Source organism: Agrilus planipennis, unplaced genomic scaffold, assembly GCF_000699045.2.
Source record: "Agrilus planipennis isolate EAB-ADULT unplaced genomic scaffold, Apla_2.0 scaffold8, whole genome shotgun sequence".
Taxonomy (NCBI): domain Eukaryota; kingdom Metazoa; phylum Arthropoda; class Insecta; order Coleoptera; family Buprestidae; genus Agrilus; species Agrilus planipennis.
The window spans coordinates 3038771-3059166 of record NW_020442461.1 but is presented as its reverse complement, the minus strand read 5'-3'; the positions used below and the strand labels follow the sequence as shown (position 1 = coordinate 3059166).

The following is a 20396-nucleotide window of genomic DNA, read 5'->3' as shown; positions in this document are numbered from 1 at the left end:
AGCGTAGGTACGTGTCCAACCAGTCTTAGGACTGACGGCCTTATGATGATGATGATTATCAAAGGGTCGTCAGTCCTAAGACTGGTTGGACACGCACCTCCATTCCTTCCTATCCAGAGCTAATCCTCATATATTCCTAAAACTGGAACATCCCACATCCTTAACTATTTGCGAACAGTAATCTAATCTAGGTCTACCACTACTCCTCTTAACTCCTGTTCCTGCTTCTAAAATGTCTCTGACTAGACCTTCATGTCTGAGACTTCCATAGAGTCGTATATTCTCCTATTCCTTTTAATACCTCTTCATTTCTAACCTTTTGCATCCACGGTATCCTCATCATTCGCCGGTAATACCACATTTCGAACGCTTCTAACCTTTTCTTTTCCACCGCGCCCACCGTCTATGTTGCTCTTTATACAAACTAAGTATCACTCTTCTATCTCTGTAACTCATCCCTACATTTTTAAGTATATTTGACATCTTGTCCCATTTAACATTGTCAAAAGCTTTTTCTAAATCTATGTACGCGCTCCTTCCTTTTTCTATCATCGTTACTCGTAAAGCTGGAATGACCTCCCGCGTTCCTCTGTTTCTTCTAAACCCAAATTGATCTTCCCCTACTTCCGCTTCCTTCCTCCCTTTTTTCCATCCTTCTGTGTACAATTCCAGTTATGATTTTTGACGCATAGGAAGTTAAGATAATTATTTTAAATGTCTCGCACCTATCCGCGCCCTTGGATATGGTTACTATCACGTTCCGTCTATAATCCTCCGGGACTTTCCCCATCTTGTAAATGTGACTAACTAGCTTAAACATACGATCTCTAACCTCTTGTCCTGCAAATTTCCGCCAGTACCCCATTTATACCTAGTGTTTTATAATCTATAATAATGATGACAAAATGATGGGTTAACGCGTGACTTGCCTTATTATTATTAAATTGTTGGTTATAAAAAAATTTGTTTATGTTTTTGTTCTTAGGTACCTGTAAATTTTTCTAATTATTATTGGTGCAGGACTTTAAAATAAAAAAAAGAGAAAGATAAACAACAATACAATATGAACCTTTATTTATTTATTTATATCTATACTTAAAAGTATATGTATATTGTACAATAAATAATAAAAGTGGCAAAAATGTCCTAAAAACGAATCACTAGTGCATAATTTTTACAACAAGGCAAGCGCCTTATCTTACAAAATGTACAGTATTCCGCCATGAAAACAATAAATAAAATCTTTAATATTATTAGTATGATGCACGATTAACGAGTAAAACTCTCTAAAAATAAACTTTCTTCGGATCACCATTTTTACAACACACCATCGGACTTAAACAATAATAAAAATAATAATAATAATCATATAAAAACGTAAATAATAAAAATAGGAGCGGTTTACGTATTATTTAAAAACTTTCAACAATTCTTCACTAAACGATATATTACTCTCACGATTTCGCTTCTTTATTTTTAGTTGTTTCTGAAAAAAACAGAAACGTGAAATATTAGTTAGAAAATAATTAATCGCCTTTTTAAAAAGTCTGGATATTTTATTTTCAAAAAACTTTTGTTAAAAAAATTAGTCAAAAATAATTACCTTGTATCGGTTCGCCGAATGATACTTTCGGTTCCGGAAGGAGGGAACTTAAGGGGAGCCAAAGGGAATGATCTCTTGGCGATGCTTGCGGTTTCTGCGGTTTACCCAGTCTTATATTAGTCAAATAACAATATTTAGGGTCGTCTCTCTGACTGTTGGTATAATCACTGTCAAGTCTTGATTGAGATCCACTACTACTCGATCCTTGATAAGATCTAGAAAGACTACTTGTTTTGATAATGACTAACTGAAGATAAATTTTTAGGTTTAGGCTTGCACAACAACCCCCAAAGCGAAGAAAATATAGTAAAATCATTTGCTAGTACGAAATTGATGTTGGTAAATAATATCATCATAACAATTTTGATCAAATCCCCACACAGATATACAATATTTTCTACCTCGATGATGATTGCAAAAAGTTCAGTATAAGTAAATTAATGGATTATTCTTACCTTGGTTCTCGATAGTATGGTTGGCTACTGCTACCACCGCTGGTACCGTTGAATTTTTGGTGTTTTTGCTGATCCGAGTAATAATGAGTATGATGCCTACCACTATTTCCGTTATAACTGAAAGATTTTCTATTCGCTCTATTTTTGTCCATATCTATCTGAGTGAGAAAATAGCTATTTTTGTTGGATGGATGTGACCGATGCGCAAAATTGTCGTCTCGTTGCGGATAACTATTTCGCGTAGAATCTGACGCTGACGAATGGCTTTTAGAAACATTAGAATCTCGCCTGGTCTTATCTTCAATTCCACAGTTACGCGTCGGGTCCAAAAGAGGATGTCCTTTGTAAATCCTATTATTTTTATCATCCACCTTATGCTTGGGAAAATTCGGATCTCCAGACCTAACCTTATCGTATGATCCCGAGTTGCGAACTGGATCGGTTGGATGGCTTTTGGAAACACTCAGTTCTCGCCTGATTCGTTCGTCTAAACCTAAATTATGCAAGCTATTTCCTGAAGGATAGTTTTTGGGAGTGGCTGACGATTCTCTTTTCAGCCTTTCATCCAATGATGACGTATGAGACGTATTTGGTATACGGTAAGTTCTTGTACTTCCAGAATCTCGTCTTTTCGGAACTGATGTTGCATCACTGTAATAACCTTTGGGAAGGCTTGGCTCCCGCTTAATCCTTTCGTCAATTCCCAAGTTGCAAGCGGTAGTACTTGATGTCGAATGGCCTTTTAAACCACGTCTAATTTTCTCTTCCGATAACGGATTATGTAAATGATAACTTCGCGATCCGCTAAAATCTCGCCTGTTAGTAGTGTTTTTTTCATCTGAAGAGGTGTGCGTTTTAAGGAGACTACTGTCCTTTCTATTTTTTGTATCCAGTCCTGAAGGATTAACTGATGGTGAATTATGTCTAGAACTACCACTAGAATCCCGTCTACTTCTTTCGTCTATCGTATCTCCTCTTGAGGTAGCATACGTTTTGGGGATACTAGAGTCCCCCTTATTACTTGCACGTTCGAACGTGTGATGAGGTTTATTATCGGTTTTGATTACCTTCTCTTGTGAACTATTCGGTGTATGTCTGCCTTTATTATTAGTGCTACTGTTGTTACATGAGCTTTTAGGAGAGTTGGATGATTCTATTTTGGTTTTTACAAATGGATTTACATCACCCTCTTGTAACAGCCTATTAAAGGTGGTGTCCATGTCCTGAGGATGTTGAATATTCAACTTAGGTTTTTTATTTGGAACAGCGTCTGTATCGTATAGTCGTTTCAACGTCAACTTTAAATTTTCAGTGTTAGGTTGATTCAAGCGATAGACTGGAGAACTGTCTTTGTTGCTGTTCCCACGTAACGTTGAATTTTTACCACTCGCGTCAGTATGAATTTCAGTTTGTGGTTTTTTATCATTGACGATTTTCTTTGCCTTTTTCGCATTGTACAATTCATTCGACGAGTCTTCTTGTAACGGTAGTGTTCTTTTTCCACGACTTTTGTTTTGACCGATCGAGTCTGCTGTTGCGACACTTGGTTTTGGTACTTTTGGATTTTTTGACCTACTCCTGCTCCTTGAGCTTGCAGTTCTAGTGTTTTCTTCGTAACTGGTAACTGATTGTAGTTTTGATGTTCTTTTCACTAACTTGACTACACTGAATTTGTCTGTCATGTCAAACTCTTGGGAGATCATGTCAGTTGTGGGTTGTTTTTCCAAAGACTCGCTTTGTTTCTTGAGAGTAGTAGCGTTTTGGAGTTTATCTAAACATGTTTTAACTCTCTCCACATTTTCAAAGGGGTTGCTGTTGTTAAGTAAGGAAGATGCACCATTACTTGTATTTGCTTTTTCTGTGCTTTCTTTTGCTTGGACAGTAACAGTGTCTTGTTTCTGGATTTCAGGACTTATCACTCTACTGGATTTATAGCTTTCACTTTGTAAATATTCTATATTGTCATTAGATGTGCTGGGGCTACTACCATCTAATACCGACGAGGATGGAGTTTCCACAGTGCCATTTATCACATCTTTATTTTTCACAACCGTTCCTGACGACATCAAGTTGTTGTTGGTCTTTTTTCCAGGGGCTTTCACCTTAGAATATGTAACTCTACGAATCCCTGTCTTACTTAATTCATTATGTGCTATAGGGCTCTTGTCTGGCTTGTTTTCGTTTTCTTTCTTGAATTCGGAAAAATGTCTTTCGGTAGTAGTTGTTCCGTTGCAGGCCGACAAAGTTCGAGTGGCATTTTGCCAACTGACCGTAGGATATTGTTTTACATGTTCGACGATAACTTTTTTGTTGGGGTAACTATTAAACATGATCTCCATATTATTAACAGGCAGTTGTTCCACGTTTGAAGCGTCGGTATCGTTTACAGTGGCGGTTTCTGTTGTTGGAGTGGTGGAAGAAACAGGAGATGTCGGTAGTAAATTGGTTTTGTTCAATGACGTGGTATCTGGTAATTTTATGGTATCGTTTCTAGACTCGATCATCGGTAAAAACGGAGGTACGTCCACGCTACTTACGAAATTATAATTTTCTATGTCGGTAAGGGCTAAATCTACAAACGGAAATATGTTTTTTTGCAAATCGATTGAGCCGTTTTCACTTTCGTCTGGGTTAGGAGGTGCTGGTATAATGTTAGTGGACGATTCTTCTCCTTGAGGGGATGCAGATGTGACACCATTGTTGCTGTTCAAATTTTCGAGGTAGATAGTGACGTCATCGGGACTTTGATTGCCGTCCATTAATTTTTTCATAAATTCCAAACTCATGGGAGTTTCGATGTATTCGCTGTACTCGTTTTCATTGAACACTTCCATTAACAATGGCGTATCAGGAGTCGACTCTTCTACTTGTTCCTGCTTAAGATTTTCAACACCGTATTGGTTTATTTGATTGACCGGAGACTGTTCTGGTAACGTGTTATCGATGTATGTGTATTCTAATTCGCTGGTGTTAGTCTGGTTTGGTATGACTGAATCGATACAAACTTCTTCCGGAAATGGAAATATAGTATCGGCGACGACAGGAGAATTATCGAGTTGTCGATTTGCTTCACGAGCCTCGACTCGTTCCTTACTTGGACTACACGAGGGCACGTTGTTGCTTTTACTTTTACCACAAAGTAGGGGATCCCCTTAAAAAAAATTGAGCCCATTGTACATAGACATATTAATACTTACTAAAAGTTTTACATATCTAATTTATGAAATATGGAGTTTTTACTATACACAAAATAGTTTGTTGTTATATGAAAGACAATCAAAAAACTTACCTGCACTATAATTATGATCCAACGTTTCTGATGAAGTTTGAATCGTTAAATAAACTTCTACGTGTTGACTAACACATGATTCGTCTTGAGTGGTATCAAAAAGACCTGCTGTGCTAGTTGAAGGCTGTGTTTCCAAATTATCGACGGAGGAACATAAGGTCGTCTGACATGTCACTGCTTGGGTGACAACGTGTGGAGTAAGAGCGGTGGTTATTTCATTAATAAAATTCATGGATATTTCATCACCACAAAGAGTAGGCATTGCAGAGCATTCAGGAACAGGAGTCTCATCGTAGCCTCCCATAAAACCATCAGGAACAGAAGGGTTTAATTTATTTACGGCCTGAGTTAGATTGTTGTTGTTGAATTTTAAGAAATCACAAATTGCCGACGACATTTCTCCTTCTGAAGTATCTTTTAGCGGTTGAGGAAGAGCATCTTCATTCGAGTTTTTGGTTATGCTTTTGTCAGTAGTTTCAGAAGTTGCAACAACAACGTCAGATGGTTCCAGTATTTGTTCTTGAAGTTTATTTTTTTCTGCAATACTTTCATTAGTTTTATTTGTTGTACTATTTTCTTCGTTAAAACGGCCAGAGGAATGCAGCCATTCCTTGAAGGATGAGCCATTCTTTCTTTCTTGATAATGAGAATGATCTGAAGGATTTTGATATTCGTTGAACGCTGATGGCTCATTACTTTTTTCACAAGTATTCTGGTATTCCCTTAATGGTGATGACTTATTCTTATTTTCTTCAAAAGACGGTGAATCTTTGTTGCTTTCTTCAAACACAGAATGATTTGGAGAACCTCGATATTCTTCGAAAGGTGACGACTCATTCTTACTTTCATCCAATTGAGAAAGATCTGAGGGATTTTGATATTCGTTAAACGCTGATGGCTTATCATTACTTTCTTCACAAGTATTCTGGTATTCCCTTAATGGTGATGACTTATTCTTACTTTCTTCAAAAGACGATGATTCCTTATTCCTTTCTTCAAACTTAGAATGATCTGTAAAACCTATATACTCTTCGAAGGGCGATGACTCATTCTTACTTTCTTCCAATTGAGAATGATTAGAAGAATTTTGATATTCGTTGAATGCTGATGGCTTATCATTATTTTTTTCACAAATATCCTGGTATTCCCCTATTGATGATGACTCATTCTTATTTTCTTTATAAGACGATGATTCTTTATTGCTTTCTTCAAACACAGAATGATCTGGAGGACCTCGATATTCTTCGAAGGGCGACAACTCATTCTTATTTTCTTCCAATTGAGTAGGATCTGAAGGATTTTGATACTCGTTGAACACTGATGGCTTATCATTACTTTTTTCACAAGTATGCTGGTATTCCTCTAATGGTGATAACTCATTCTTATTTTCTTCAAAAGAGGGTTGTTCTTTATTGCTTTCTTCAAACATAGAATGATCTGGAGGACCTCGATATTCTTCGAAGGGCGACGACTCATTCTTACTTTCTTCCAATTGAGAATGATATGAAGGATTTTGACAATCATTGAACGCTGATGGCTCAACATTACTTCTTTCACAAGTATTCTGGTATTCCCCTAATGCTGATGACTCATTTTTATTTTCTTCAAAAGACAATGATTCTTTATTCCTTTCTTCAAACTTAGAATGATCTGTAGGAACTCTATACTCTTCGAAGAGCAACGACCCATTCTTATTTTCTTCCAATTGAGAAGGATCTGAAGGATTTTGATACTCGTTGAAGGCTGATGGCTTATCATGACTTTTTTCACAAGTATCTTGATATTCCTCTAATGGTGATGACTCAATCTTATTTTCAGCAAAAGACAATGATTCTTTATTCCCATCTTCAAACTTAGCATGTTCTGTAGGACTATACTCTTCGAAGGGCGATAATTCATTCTTACTTTCTTCCAATTGTGAAATATCTGAAGGATTTTGACACTCGTTGAACGCTGATGGCTCATCATTACTTGTTTCACAATTATCCTGGTATTCTCCTAACGGTGATGACTCATTCTTAGTTTCTTCGAAAGACGATGATTCTTTATTGCATTCTTCAAACTTAGAATGATCTGGAGGACCTCGATTGTCTTCGAAGGGCGACGACTCATTCTTACTTTCTCCCGATTGAGAATGATCTGAAGGATTTTGATATTCGTTGAACGCTGATGGCTCATCATTACTTGTTTCACAAGTATCCTGGTATTCTCCTAATGGTGATGACTCATTCTTAGTTTCTTCGAAAGACGATGATTCTTTATTGGATTCTTCAAACTTAGAATGATCTGGAGGACCTCGATTGTCTTCGAAGGGCGACGACTCATTCTTACTTTCTCCCGATTGAGAATGATCTGAAGAATTTTGATATTCGTTGAACGCTAATCGCTCATCATTACTTCGTTCACAAGTATCCTGGTATTCACCTATTGGTGATGACTCATTTTTACTTTCTTCAAAAGACGATGATTCTTTATTGCTTTCTTTAAACATAGAATAATCTGGAGGACCTCGATATTCTTCGAAGGGCGACGACTCATTCTTACTTTCTCCCGATTGAGAATGATCTGAAGGATTTTGATATTCGTTGAACGCTAATGGCTCATCATTACTTCTTTCACAAGTATCCTGGTATTCCCCTAATGGTGATGACTCATTTTTACTTTCTTCGTATTGAGAATAATCTGAAGAATCCTGACATTTTCCAAAAGGTGATGGTATATTATTTCCTTCTTTAAACATAGAACCATCTGCAGCATTTTGATGGTTATTAAATGTCTGTGATTCATTCTTCTTTTCCTCATGTTTAAAAATATCTGAATGATCTTGATGTTCATTGAATGTCGATGACTTCCTGGACCCTTCTTCTTGTAGACAGAAAAGTTCTTGTGGAAGAATTGTAGAATTCTCATGACTGTTATCTTCATATTCAAGATGATTAATCTCCTTGTAATTGGATTCTTTTTCATTATTCTCAACATCTTCAACAAAATCTACATCCATGCTTGTACTTTCTTCTTCTTCTTTGTCGTTTTCAAATACAATAGCCTCTTTATCTTGGGTAATATTAGCGTTTTCTTCACTAATTCGTTGAACTCCTTCTGAGTTATCCTTATTTGTAATATCGTCGTTTTTGCAACTAGTAATGTCCTGTACTATGTCCGAATTTTCTTCAGTAGATTTGTTACCAAGCGTTTCTGTTTCTTCCATAAATTCCTTGGTTTTGGCTGAATGAATTTTTAAATTTTCCGCACTATTTTTGTTAGCCACGTGTTCATTTGTAATGTCACTAATTTTTTCCTTTTTTCGGATAGTAGTTTGAACGATTCGTTCCTGGTTTTTCCTCTTTTCGTCGAACAGAAGCTTTTTTGTTCTTTTGTACTTCCCATTAATTCTTTTTTTAACTAATATAGTACCGAAGGAACTCATGCTATGTAATCTTAGCCTCTTTTTAGCTTTAAATATTTTTGTTGCTTGTTTTAGAAGAGATTTAGGTTTGTTTGTGTGCTTACGTTTTTGATTTCTTTCTATGTCTTGCTTGAATTCTTCTTTGACATGGTGACATTCTAAATTTTCTTCATTCACCTTATGACTATCAACTTCTTTCTCATTATTGGATAAATGATTATTTATCTGTTTTGGGTCACAAGTATTATCACATTCTTTCGATTTTGAGCTTTCTGTAACATCACTGTATTCGTTTAATTTTTTCTTTGTCACACATCCTTCAGTTTCCTCTACAGCACCTTCATCTTTGGTCAAAGTTTCATGTAACTGGTTTTCATTAAATTTCTTGTTATTATCGAATTTATTTTCCGCATTTTCATTATCGTTCGAAATAGGGAAAGCTTGGTCTTTAATGATGTCATCAGTATAGATTATTAATTTATTTTTTTTATTATTCTGTCTTTTACTTGCACTTTCTTTAATTCTTATACTGCCCTCTTTCTCTTTTATCAAAGCGTTGTAAAATATGTCGTTGGTTATATTTGTTTTCTTCTCTACGTTTTCACCTACCTGATTATTATTACTATTTCGAGATTTAGTTTCAACGATCGGCATATCAAACACATCATTGCTTTTACTCCTCGTTCTTAAACTCATTTTAAACGTGTTACCATTTTCAGTAAAAACAGCTGCTTTGTTAAGGTCTTTAAATTCACTGGAGAAACTTCTCGCTCGAATATTCGATTTCCTTTTTTCGCTGTTGTACCTTAGTTTATTGCTAATTGCTTCAAATTTCCCTTTTATAATATTATTTATGTCTGTACCGTTAACAGTAGAGTGTTTTTTATTATTCTCTGCTAACTTTTTTGCTTTCTTCTCTCTCATAGCTTCCATCTCTTTGATGGCATCAATTTTTTCTAAACGGACGTATGGGGAAAGGGAAAATTTATCGTACAGTTTTAGTTCAGCTTTGGTTCGAATAGGTGACAGAGTGTCTTCATCGACAGTGGTTGTAGGAATATCCTCTTCCTTTCTTGACACCATTTTAGACCTTAATTTTGGAGGCCAAACAGGTTCTTTAATCGAATTAATATCGTCGTCAGCTTGACGATTTTCGTTTTCTTGGATAGGGTCTGTAAATTCTCTAGCATGTTCCAAAGCATCTTCTTTCCTCAATGTCAAATCCATTGCTTCTTCAGCTGGAGCTATGACTACATCTGAGTTATTTAGTTCAGCAATTTCTAAAGGTTGCTCTACAATATAATTTTCTTTTGAAGCATCATCCTTTCTTTCGTCGTGTATTAACAGGTTGTTGCAATTTTGCTTGTCGGATTTTAATACTTCAGCCTTTAGAATATTCTCTATAAGGAACGAATTTCCTATTTGAACTTTAATTTCTTCTACTACATTTTGCTCTTTTAAATTTGAGGAAGTTACAATGCAATCTGTTTGAGACTGCTTCTCATTCAGTACATCGTTATTACTTAATGCATCCGTACAAGTATCAAAAGGAGGTAGAGGAAGTTGCGGAAGATCAATACTTCTTCCAAAATGTTGTTCTACATCCAAGCTTTCTTCAACTTTTGTGGGAATTTTCTCAACGTCTTCTTCTTCTATTAAACTTTCGGTAGAGACGTCTGGCACACAACTGATAATTTCATCATTTTTCGGTGTTTCTATTTCATGTGACACCTTTTCCAGATTGTTTTGAAAGTCCTCAACTTGCTTTAATAATTCATCTTCATCATCATCTTCTTTTTCTGTCTCTGGAATACTAATACATATTAGTTGATCAATCGGTTGGACGTATTCAGCGGTGGTTACAAGATCTAATTGTTCTTCCAATGTTTTTTCGTCATATATAGAAAGTCTTCTTCCTTTAAACCCTTCAGGTTGGCTGTCGTTGTCGTATTGGACAATTGATAAACCTCCATTATAACTGTCGTTGCTGTCATCGGTTACAGCGCTCATTTCAGCAACTTGAGCGAATATTTTATTATGTTCTTTAATTGCTGATAAACTTCCAGAATTAGTAAAATCGTCCAATTCACACTTGGAACTGTCGACTTTAAACTTATTGTTTTTCTCGATAAGTAACTTACTTTTTTCATTAATAAAATTTGACGTAAAGGTTTCGGTAGGACATTCATAAACTTTATTTTCGGGTTTGTCTTCAGTTCTCTTCCCTACATTATTTTGCGCTGATTCATTTGTAGATGATAAAATGTTTTTAAATGTAAATTCCAGCTTTTCATTCTCTTGTTCCTGGAAATTTCCTTCAGAGACGTCGAATGAATTATTTGCCAATTCTTCTGAAATATCCGGTGTTACTTGTTCTGCAAAACAACTGCTCTTTCTTCTTCTACCTGATTTTGATTTATGCGGGGATGTAACTTCGATTTTATTTTCATTCAATTTTGAAGACTCGTTTTTTGAGTTATTTTGGGAATTTTTTTTTCTCATTTTTGACCACGTTGTTGAATTATTCGGAGTATATTCAAGTTTAACAGGTTTTAAACGTTTCCTTTTATGTTTAGTCTCGGCAATCATTGTAGAATTATCATCAAAAATATCTTCGTCGCAAAAGAAGTAATTTTCGTCCTTCTCTTCGTAATTCTTTTTTGTGCAACTTCTGGTTATCCTCTTGCAATCACTTGATTCTTGAGCTAATTTCTTTTTTCGCCTTCCTGGTCTCACTGGTCGAGTCTTTGAGCTGTTCTTGGTCACCTTTTCAAACATTTCGTTTTTCTTATATTCGTTGATAACTTCTGATTGACCGTATTCCAGGTTTTTCAGTTCCACACATACGTTTGCAAGCACATGCAGACTGCTGTCGGAAGATTCCTTATAAAAATCTTCGGTTGCAGGTTGGAGAGAACTGTTTCTTATATCGTAAATTTTATGGTCCGGAAAAGGTGCAGACGTATCAAGAGGTGTTTTTGTCTTGTATGAAGGGGTACTACAACTGATTACCTTTGAAGAAAATTCAGAATAGAAATTTTTCGGTTCATATTGAATGCTAGCCATTAAAGCACTGGTTTTGGGGTTGAGAAACGCGGGAAATCTATTCTTCTCGAGCTCATTTGTAGATTTTTCAGAAACAGGTATAATCTCTGTAGTTTCATGTTGTGGTTGTTCTTTTTGAAATACATCCGTGACTAAATTTGGATCAGAATCTTTTGCGGCAACATCTTGATGAAGAACATAGAAAACTACATTTGATCCTTGATTTGGCTTTTGGGCCATTTCCCCTTCGTTTGTTGTGACGTAGTCATTATCATTCGTTATGTTTTCGTGATTTTCGGTTGTTGTCCTTTCTGTATCAGTCAGTTCTGGAATTGTCGGATCGTGTTTTCTGTAAACATTGAGCTTGAGGTCTGTTTTTGGAAACCGATCAGTTTCCAAAATGAGTTTCCCATCGTCTTGACAAGTAAGCGTCTCATTTTTTACATGATTTTTTAAAGCAACAATTGTTTCATTATTTGCAGTAATATTATCAACTGTAACTTTTTTTTGAGCCTCTTTTTCCATTTGCGTTAATTCGTTAGTGATTTCCTTATCGAAGTCATCGTTGTCTGCTTTCTGTTCAACAGTTAATTGCCTGCTGGTAAATCCGACTTCTTCGTGTAAGGTTTCATTAATAATCGTATCGTTAGATTTCAAGTGATTATCTGATACTGCTTCTGAGTTCTTAGAATTTGTGGTGGTAACCTCTTCTTCATTGATGGCACCATCGTTATCACTGAGCTGCACAACGTTATCGTCGTATTCTACTGATGTTGCCAATTCGCCACAATTTTCAAGAACTGTTTCGCAATTCTGAATTTCGTTATCAATCAAATCAGATTCAAATTCTGATTCTGAATTCTTAGAATTTGTGGTGATGACCATGACCTCTTCTTCATTGATAGCACCGTCGTTATCACTGGGTTGCGCAACGTTATCGTCGAACTCTACTGATGTCTCTGGCTCGCCAGAATTTTCAAGAATTGTTTCGCAATTTTGAATTTCATTATGTATCAAATTAGATTCACATTCTGGTTCTGAATTCCTAGAATTTGTGGTAACGACCTCTTCTTCATTGATGGCATCGTTATCATTGAGTGGCGCAACATTACCACCATATTCTACTGATGTTGCTAACTCGCCAGAATTTTCAAGAATTGTTTCGCAAACCTGAATTTCGTTATCTATCAAATTAGATTCACATTCTGGTTCTGAATTCTTAGAATTGGTGGTGAAGACTTCTTCTTCATTGATGACACCGTCATTATCTTTGAGCTGTAAATCGTCGGATTCTACTGACGTTGCTAATTCGCCAGAATTTTCAAGAATTGCTTCGTTATTAGTTAAATTATGTTCACATTCTGTTTCTAAATTCTTAAAATGTGTAGTGTTGGTCGTTTCTTCGTTGATTGCACTGTCGTTATCGGTGAGCTGCGCGACGTTATCGTCGAATTCTACTGATTTTTTGTTTTTATATTCTATTTCTGCCTGTAGTTCTTCCATAACTACTGTAGTTTCTATGGAAATGTTTTTTTGAGATCCAGCAGAATTTTCTTCATAATAATCAGCAATATTTTCACTGGCTTGTACACTTTTGTCAAATACACCTTCGACTTTCTCTGAACATTTCGTAATTGTATTTGTATCTTCTTCGAGATGTTGCTGGTTTTCTTCTATTGATTGAAATTCGATCAAATCGGCTTCTCTTTGACGATCATTTTCAAATGCCAGATCGTGTGCGTCATTATTTTTATACATTTTGCTTTTACTTTTCATTTTACTATCATACACCCTTTTCGATAAAGTATTAATTATATCTTCTATATTTTTGGTTCCTATTAATTTACTATTGCCTTTCTTTAGTAATTTTGAATTTTCTTGTGGAGTTTGGAAATCATGGGATTCTTTAAAGCTTTCAATTTCATTTGATGGACACCTCTTTTGAGCTTGATCACTAATTTTTTCTTCAATCCTTATTTCTTTATCGATACATTTATTTGCGTTTTCCATTAAACTATTTTCGCCGTCATTTTCTAATGACTTTGCAATAACGTCTTCATCTCCATACGGATGATTTTCCTTCACATCTACATTAACGTCTACATTTTTAGTAGCTGTTGAACTAGTTTCACAAACTTCTGTAGCATTCACAATAATGTTATCAATTGCCTGGCCATTATATTCTTGACTAGTTGCAATTTTAGCATCGATTTCATTATCTGCATTATATTCTTCATTCTTCCCTAAAATCTTCATTTCTTCTACATTATCATGCACCTTTTTCGATAAAATATTATGACTGTTTCCTATTGATTCACTATTATCGTTCTTTAATAAATTTGAATCTTCTTCTAAGGTTTGGAAGTCTTCTTCTGATTCGTTATGACATTCAATTTCACTTGATGGACGTCTTTTTTGAGCTCGATCACTGATTTTTTCTTCTTCAATCGTTACTTCTTTATCGGTAGTTTGATTTGCGTTTTTCACTAAACTAATTTGACCATCATTCTGCAATGGCTTTCCAATAACGTCTTCATTTTCATACAGATTATTTTCCTTCAGATCTGCAACAACTTCTACATTTTCAGTAGATGTTGAATTTGTTTCATAAACTTCTGTAGAATTTACAATAATTTCTTCAACTGCCTGTCCATTACATTCTTCACTAGTTGCAATGTTAGCATCGATTTCATTATTTACATTACATTCTTCGTTCTTTCCTAAAATCCTAATTTCTTCGCGTTTATGATACATTTCGCTTTGGGAATTTTCTTCTACCTGTTCATCCAACATTCCTTCATTATCAATCACATAATTTTTTTCACTTTCTATATCTTCTTCGCTCTCTTCCTCTCCTTGACGATCTTCAGCATTTCCACATACTACAGTAGGAGTTTGATCTAAATCTTTTGAAGAACATTCAGCCACTTCATTGTCTTCATAGCTTCTTCCACGATTGTTGGTGTTAATTGCAAGTGCAACATTTTTGGAATTATCAACAATTTCCTTGTCTTTAGGATGTTTTTCTAAATTTTCCTTCGAAAAGTTGTGATAAGTACTATGCTCCAAGGTTCCATTTTCAGTATTTTTAGACGCTTCCTTATCATCATCCACCAAAAGAATACTCCCGCCTATTTCTTGCTTTTCATTATTTTGTATTTTGTCTTTAATTTGCTTTCGATTTTGATCAGTTGTATTATTTTCGACAACGGTGACTTCTAATTCGTCGAAAAACCTTGAGGCACTATCCTCTTCATTATTACTTACATTTTCAGTAGTTTTAGTTTCAATTAATCTATTTTCAGTTGAAGATGTAGTAGTAAGCCAATCGTGTTCAAAATCTAATTCAGTATCAATATCGTTTTCAAGGGAAAATTCTCGAAACCCTTTACTGTTTTCTCCATTTTTCTGTATTTTCTCTGGCACTGTGACATCTACGAAGGCTTTAGAATTTTTTGAAGTAGATGCTAATTGTTTGTTACTTTCTACATTATGTACAAATTGGTGTTTTGACTTATCTTGTTGCGAACTTTCTACGTGATCGTCTATTATGAGTATTGTTTGGTCAGCGTCAATGGTTCTAATAGGTTCATCAACATTATGACTTTCTAAAAGACTTTTCAATTCATTTTCTACGTCTTCAATCCGGGATCCACTGGGCTCGCCTGAGATTGTTTTCTCCGATTTTTCATTATTATTCTTTTCGCGAATTAACTGGTCATTTAACGTAACATTTTTTCCCAACGCATTATCGTTTTCGAAAGTTATTACTTTAGTTACTTCTAACGGCTTGTTGGTAACATTTTGATTAATCTCTTCGACTTTTGAACAAACACAATGGTTTCTTTGCCTCTTTATTTTGCCAGTTTTGTAATTTATTTCACTAATGTTTTGGTTTTGACTATTCTTAGAGTTTTCTGCTATTTGTTTTCGAGAATTATTGTGTGGTGAGGGTTTGATTCCATTTAAATTGTTATTCACTGGATTACAAACAGTTCTGTTCGTATCTTTACAAGTTTGAGGCACGGGTTGAAAGTAAATTACCTCGTCAATGCCATCATCGTCGTCGTCGACAATTTCTATAGTTAAAATGGACTTATCTGTAGAATTGGTAGAGGTAGGTTTTTGGAGACTAGCGCACCTATTTTCTCGTCTTTGAGCTTTTTTGTTAGGAAAACCGTTTTTCACTATCCTCTCTCTCACCCCAACATCTTTATGGCCATTTGTTAATTTCGATTTTTCATGCTTTGGTGGCTCAAATCCTAACGGTTTATCCCACTGCACAAACAATCAAAATTAACACGAAATTATAACGCAAAGTAGCAATTTCACTATTAATTTAAATTAATAAATGACTTAATTTTGAAACAAAACATTAAATATTTAAACTTTCACTGGTGTATTCTCGATGAAACATTTTCAATAATAAAGGAAAAGATGTTTCAACATTCCTCGACAATTGTTTCGACCTCTAAAAGGTCATTTTCAAGAGTACAATAATTACTATTATTGAAAATGACCTTTTAGAGGTTGAAACAATTGTCGAGGAATAAACAGTTTCGTTGAAACATCTTTTCCTTTACTAAAACATTAAATTTCGAAACCAAGGGACAAACAAAACTAATTAACGTGTACATGCAGCAAGTGTCGTCCAATAAGAAACTTACACTTCTCCAATTATCGTCATATTCGTCGTCCGAAATACTGAATTGCTCGTGGAGCACGTAGTCATTCGCAATGAGATTTTGACGTATACTTTGAAGAACAGGATTTTGTAGCGAAGTGAAACTTTTATTTTTGACTATCTCTTCCAATTTGGTCAACATGCCGATTTTTTTAAGAAATTTTCTGTAAGTATTTAATCATCAATAAGATAAACCGCCAACATACATACATACATTAGTGAAGAGATTTTCGATATAGAGACACAGATTGTAAAATAAGTAATTGAAAGTTTGGCAAATGCTATATCGAAAATTTCCTCCAAGCTAGTGTACGGACTTAGGTAGCTTATGGACTTACACAATTAAACTATTAATAATATTTTTGTACAACTTGTTCTCATTGCCATGATCAGTCTTTACGTTGGTGAGTATTTTGAGGGCGGCCACCGATGAGGCATCAACGGCAGTTTTCGTCGTCAAAATACCGTGTTTACACGAATCGAACAGAATCAATTCCAAATTGCGCGTGATTCTGTTTTCGACTTCCTCCTCTAAGGATTCGTCGTAATTTGGGGAACAGAAAAGAACTTCGAATTCCAAAACGATATACTGTACCAAAAGGCGAACCAGTTGCTCCGAATACGGAAATCTTCCATTGAACTGAAATCGAAAAAACAACTATTCAAGTTCACTTTCTTAAGGCAGTCGTTTTCTCTTTTCTTGTTATAAGTTATCACCGTTTACTAGTTAAGTAAACGAACCCGCGGTGCGCCTTTATATTTATTTTGTAATGGTTGCTGATTAAGAAGTACCAAGGTACCAAGAAAGTCATATAATGCAGAATGGAAGGAATAGTAGGGATATAAAACAGAGGAAAGAGCTAGGTCGAGTCGGCTTTAACAAAAAGAAGTCACTTCTCTGCTCGCGATAAAGTAATTTATAAACTGGAAAAAGACTGTTAAAGATGTATGTCTAGAGCACGGTCCTACACGGGTGCGAAACGTGGACGAAGGACGCGGCGGAAAAGAAAAGGTTAGAAGTGTTTGGAATATGGTGTTACCGGTGAATGATGAAGATTCTTTGGATATAGAAGGTTAGAAATGAGAAGGTATTTGAAATGGAGCAGAGGGCGATTTGGAAGACAATAAGAAATAGGCGAGATAGGTTGGATAAGACTGAATGAAGGGCTAGTCAGAGACAAATGCAGATGCAGAAGTTACGATGAGTAGAAGTAAATCTAAGTCAGATTACTGTTTATAAATAGTTAAGCATGAGGGATGTTCTAGTTTTAAAGAAATGCAAACATTAGTTCAGGATAGGAAAAAGTGGAGATGCGTGTCCAAACAGTCTCAGGACTGACAACGCTATGATAATAATTATAATGGCCAAAGTAATGTAAACTAATATACAAAATCATATATTCAAAAATGATCTGTTGAAACTATGAAAGAAAATTAAATTTGATTTTGAAATAATATTCATGTGAATGTATGACATTGTTACCTATTTTATTAATAAGTTTAGAGTTCAAAAAAATGTCTATAGTAGGTCTAAATCTAATATGGAGAGATTTAATTTTACATACGGCTTACGGAGTTATGATTTATTACCAAAGTGACCCACAAGATCGTTTGGAGACTTGAAGGTTTAGTTCGATAAGTATTAGAAACAGAAACAGGAGTTAAGGGTGGCAGGACAAGGACTAGATTAGGTTACTGAGAATATACTGTGTCGGATTGGATATAACTAATTTATTTACTTTTATATTATTGCAAAGGAACACTTTTAAATTTGTTACTTTCCTGAACACCCTGTATATATCTATAGTAATAAATCACAGCGCCATCTTCGAAATTCTATTATACTGAGTATACTATCGCGGTTACGTAAAACACTTGTTAGATGGCGCCATGCAATACTAAGGTGACTTATCATCACAGGTACTTTAAATTTTTAGTTACATAGAACTTCTGTTATTAGATAACTACCCAGTTGTACGGACGGCTGGGTGTCTTTAGAAGATTTCCCCTCTTCCACAAAAACAAAAAAAAATAGATAGCAATACTAATAAGCACCCGTCCAATTACGCAATAATTGTAAAGTAACACACATTGAAAAATACCTTTTACTGATAAAAAAGTTTGTTTGTTTATTTGTTAATAATAACAACAGTGGAATATTTTTATTATAAAATTATCACAAATTTTCTATCTTCCAAAGCTATAATATCGTCCAGTTAACCTTGATAAAATTTAAATTGCATATAGAGCAAATTACTTGTTTCTTGTTCTCTTAATGGCAATTAAAAAAAAATAATCATTTTTAGTTTTTAATTTACTTGTAATCATAAGTTAGTTTCTTTTTATTTAAAAAAAAAAGTTTCACGACTAACCTTAATGACGCTCTGGTTATAGAGACGAAGAAAAAAAAGTTTCCTTTTTACATCTTCCAAAAAGTCCGGCATTTTCCTTCTTCGCTTGCTAGTTGATTGAATGTACCTGAATATTAAAGAAAAAATATTCTTTAGCGATTATAAAAACAGCTGAAATTTAATGAGATCATTTTTTTTTTTCATAAAAAGAAATTTGTAATTAAAAGATCCATTCTTGGTCTTCATTCACAANATAGTGTGTACTTTGTTAAATATTCTTTTAAATGAATTAAAAATTAAAAAAAAGAATGATTAATTAAAGTGACCCAAAAAATGTAATAAGTAATATCAAAAATTTAAAAAAGAATTGAATGTATTTTATCCAGGGTTCTTTTTCAATCTTCTCGATTTTCTTTATCTCTTCTTGCTTCACATAGTCGTCCCAGTTGTAGCTGTTGAATTCAATACCTGCTTCTATAGTACAGTATTTTAGATAAAAAAAATAAGGTTCAAAAGGAGCCTTTGTCACAATAATTCTTCAAGTTTAAATATTATCATAAACATGAATATAACTGCAATTAATAACTTCTTATACTGTAAATGCAATTTCAATGAGCATGGGAATTCAGATTTCATTTTATTCTGTAAACAATTATAAAATAGATGTTTAATAAGTTTTTTCCTTTATTTCAGATTTAAAAGAGAATGAGTTCTATTTGACTTACCATGTAATGCACTGTGCTATGCAGTTGGAGATTGAAGGATGGTATTCTTCATTCGACACCTTTGCAATATGGCTGTATAGGGCAGCATATTGCCTACAGACACGACCTATTATAAAAATAAGAGCTTTTAGAACAAGTTTTTATTGTAAGTACTGAACATTATCACAGAATTAGTACAAATGTACGAAGGTGGCCATTTTAGATTAAATATTTTTGGAAACATTGTAAATGACGAATAAGTTATAAGAATTAGTAAATTAGAATTCTGACTCACCTTCAGGGCGTCTTTTAAGTGAATTTGTGAACCATAAGAGTAAGGTCCTGCAGTCTCTCTGAATGGGATTTTCATTGTCGATATTAGACATGGTACCTACAATTACGAAACCAAAATTACACCTTATATCACCCAATATCTTTAATTAAAAGAAAATTTCACTCCTATTAACAGTACTAGTCCATAAACAATTTACTTTGAATATTACAAACCAACCTATCAGTTACAATTTGCGCTCTTAATAACGGTCAATATTTCATGTTTACCTAATTTTTGTTTAATGACACAGACTCACCTATATTAACTACATTTATATAATTTTAATTGTATACGAAAAACGGAATATTAAGAATGATTTCATAAAATTTTAATGCAATATAAGTAAAATCACAAGTTACTCAAACCAATATGTCTAATATTTGTTAACAAAAACCCTTCTAATTAAGGACGTCAGAAAGGCAACTGCTCATAATAAAATCACCATTACCTTAAATATTATAAATGCAATTAAAAACCTTCACATTACATTTAAAAGAGATTAATAATTGTTAATAAAACATATAT

General features: G+C 34.5%; 1 protein-coding gene and 1 long non-coding RNA gene across 5 annotated transcripts in view; one reads left to right on the top strand and one right to left on the bottom strand.

The window, feature by feature from the left end:
• The window catches only part of LOC108734030, a 141089-nt gene extending 121490 nt beyond the window's left edge, over positions 1–19599 (top strand). The window contains exon 4 of the long non-coding RNA XR_001937319.2: positions 19527–19599. This is a non-coding gene — a long non-coding RNA (uncharacterized LOC108734030). The remainder of the gene's footprint in view (positions 1–19526) is intronic.
• Positions 1049–20280, bottom strand: LOC108734013. Of its 4 annotated transcripts, XM_025980776.1 has the most exons (11): positions 20128–20280; positions 19833–19928; positions 19559–19664; positions 18855–18960; positions 16821–17122; positions 16466–16646; positions 13139–16076; positions 5348–12625; positions 2059–5209; positions 1604–1827; positions 1049–1486 (listed from the first exon to the last, which is right to left on the bottom strand). In XM_025980776.1, exons 2-11 carry the CDS (start codon positions 19921–19923, stop codon positions 1455–1457), a joined length of 14409 nt encoding a protein of 4802 aa, XP_025836561.1. In that variant the 5' UTR covers positions 19924–19928; positions 20128–20280; the 3' UTR covers positions 1049–1454. The 4 variants fall into 4 exon arrangements, with proteins under 4 accessions (XP_025836561.1, XP_025836559.1, XP_025836558.1 ...); XM_025980774.1 differs by having other exon boundaries at positions 5348–16076; positions 20099–20280; XM_025980773.1 differs by having other exon boundaries at positions 5348–16076.
• Positions 20281–20396: the final 116 nt, after the last annotated feature.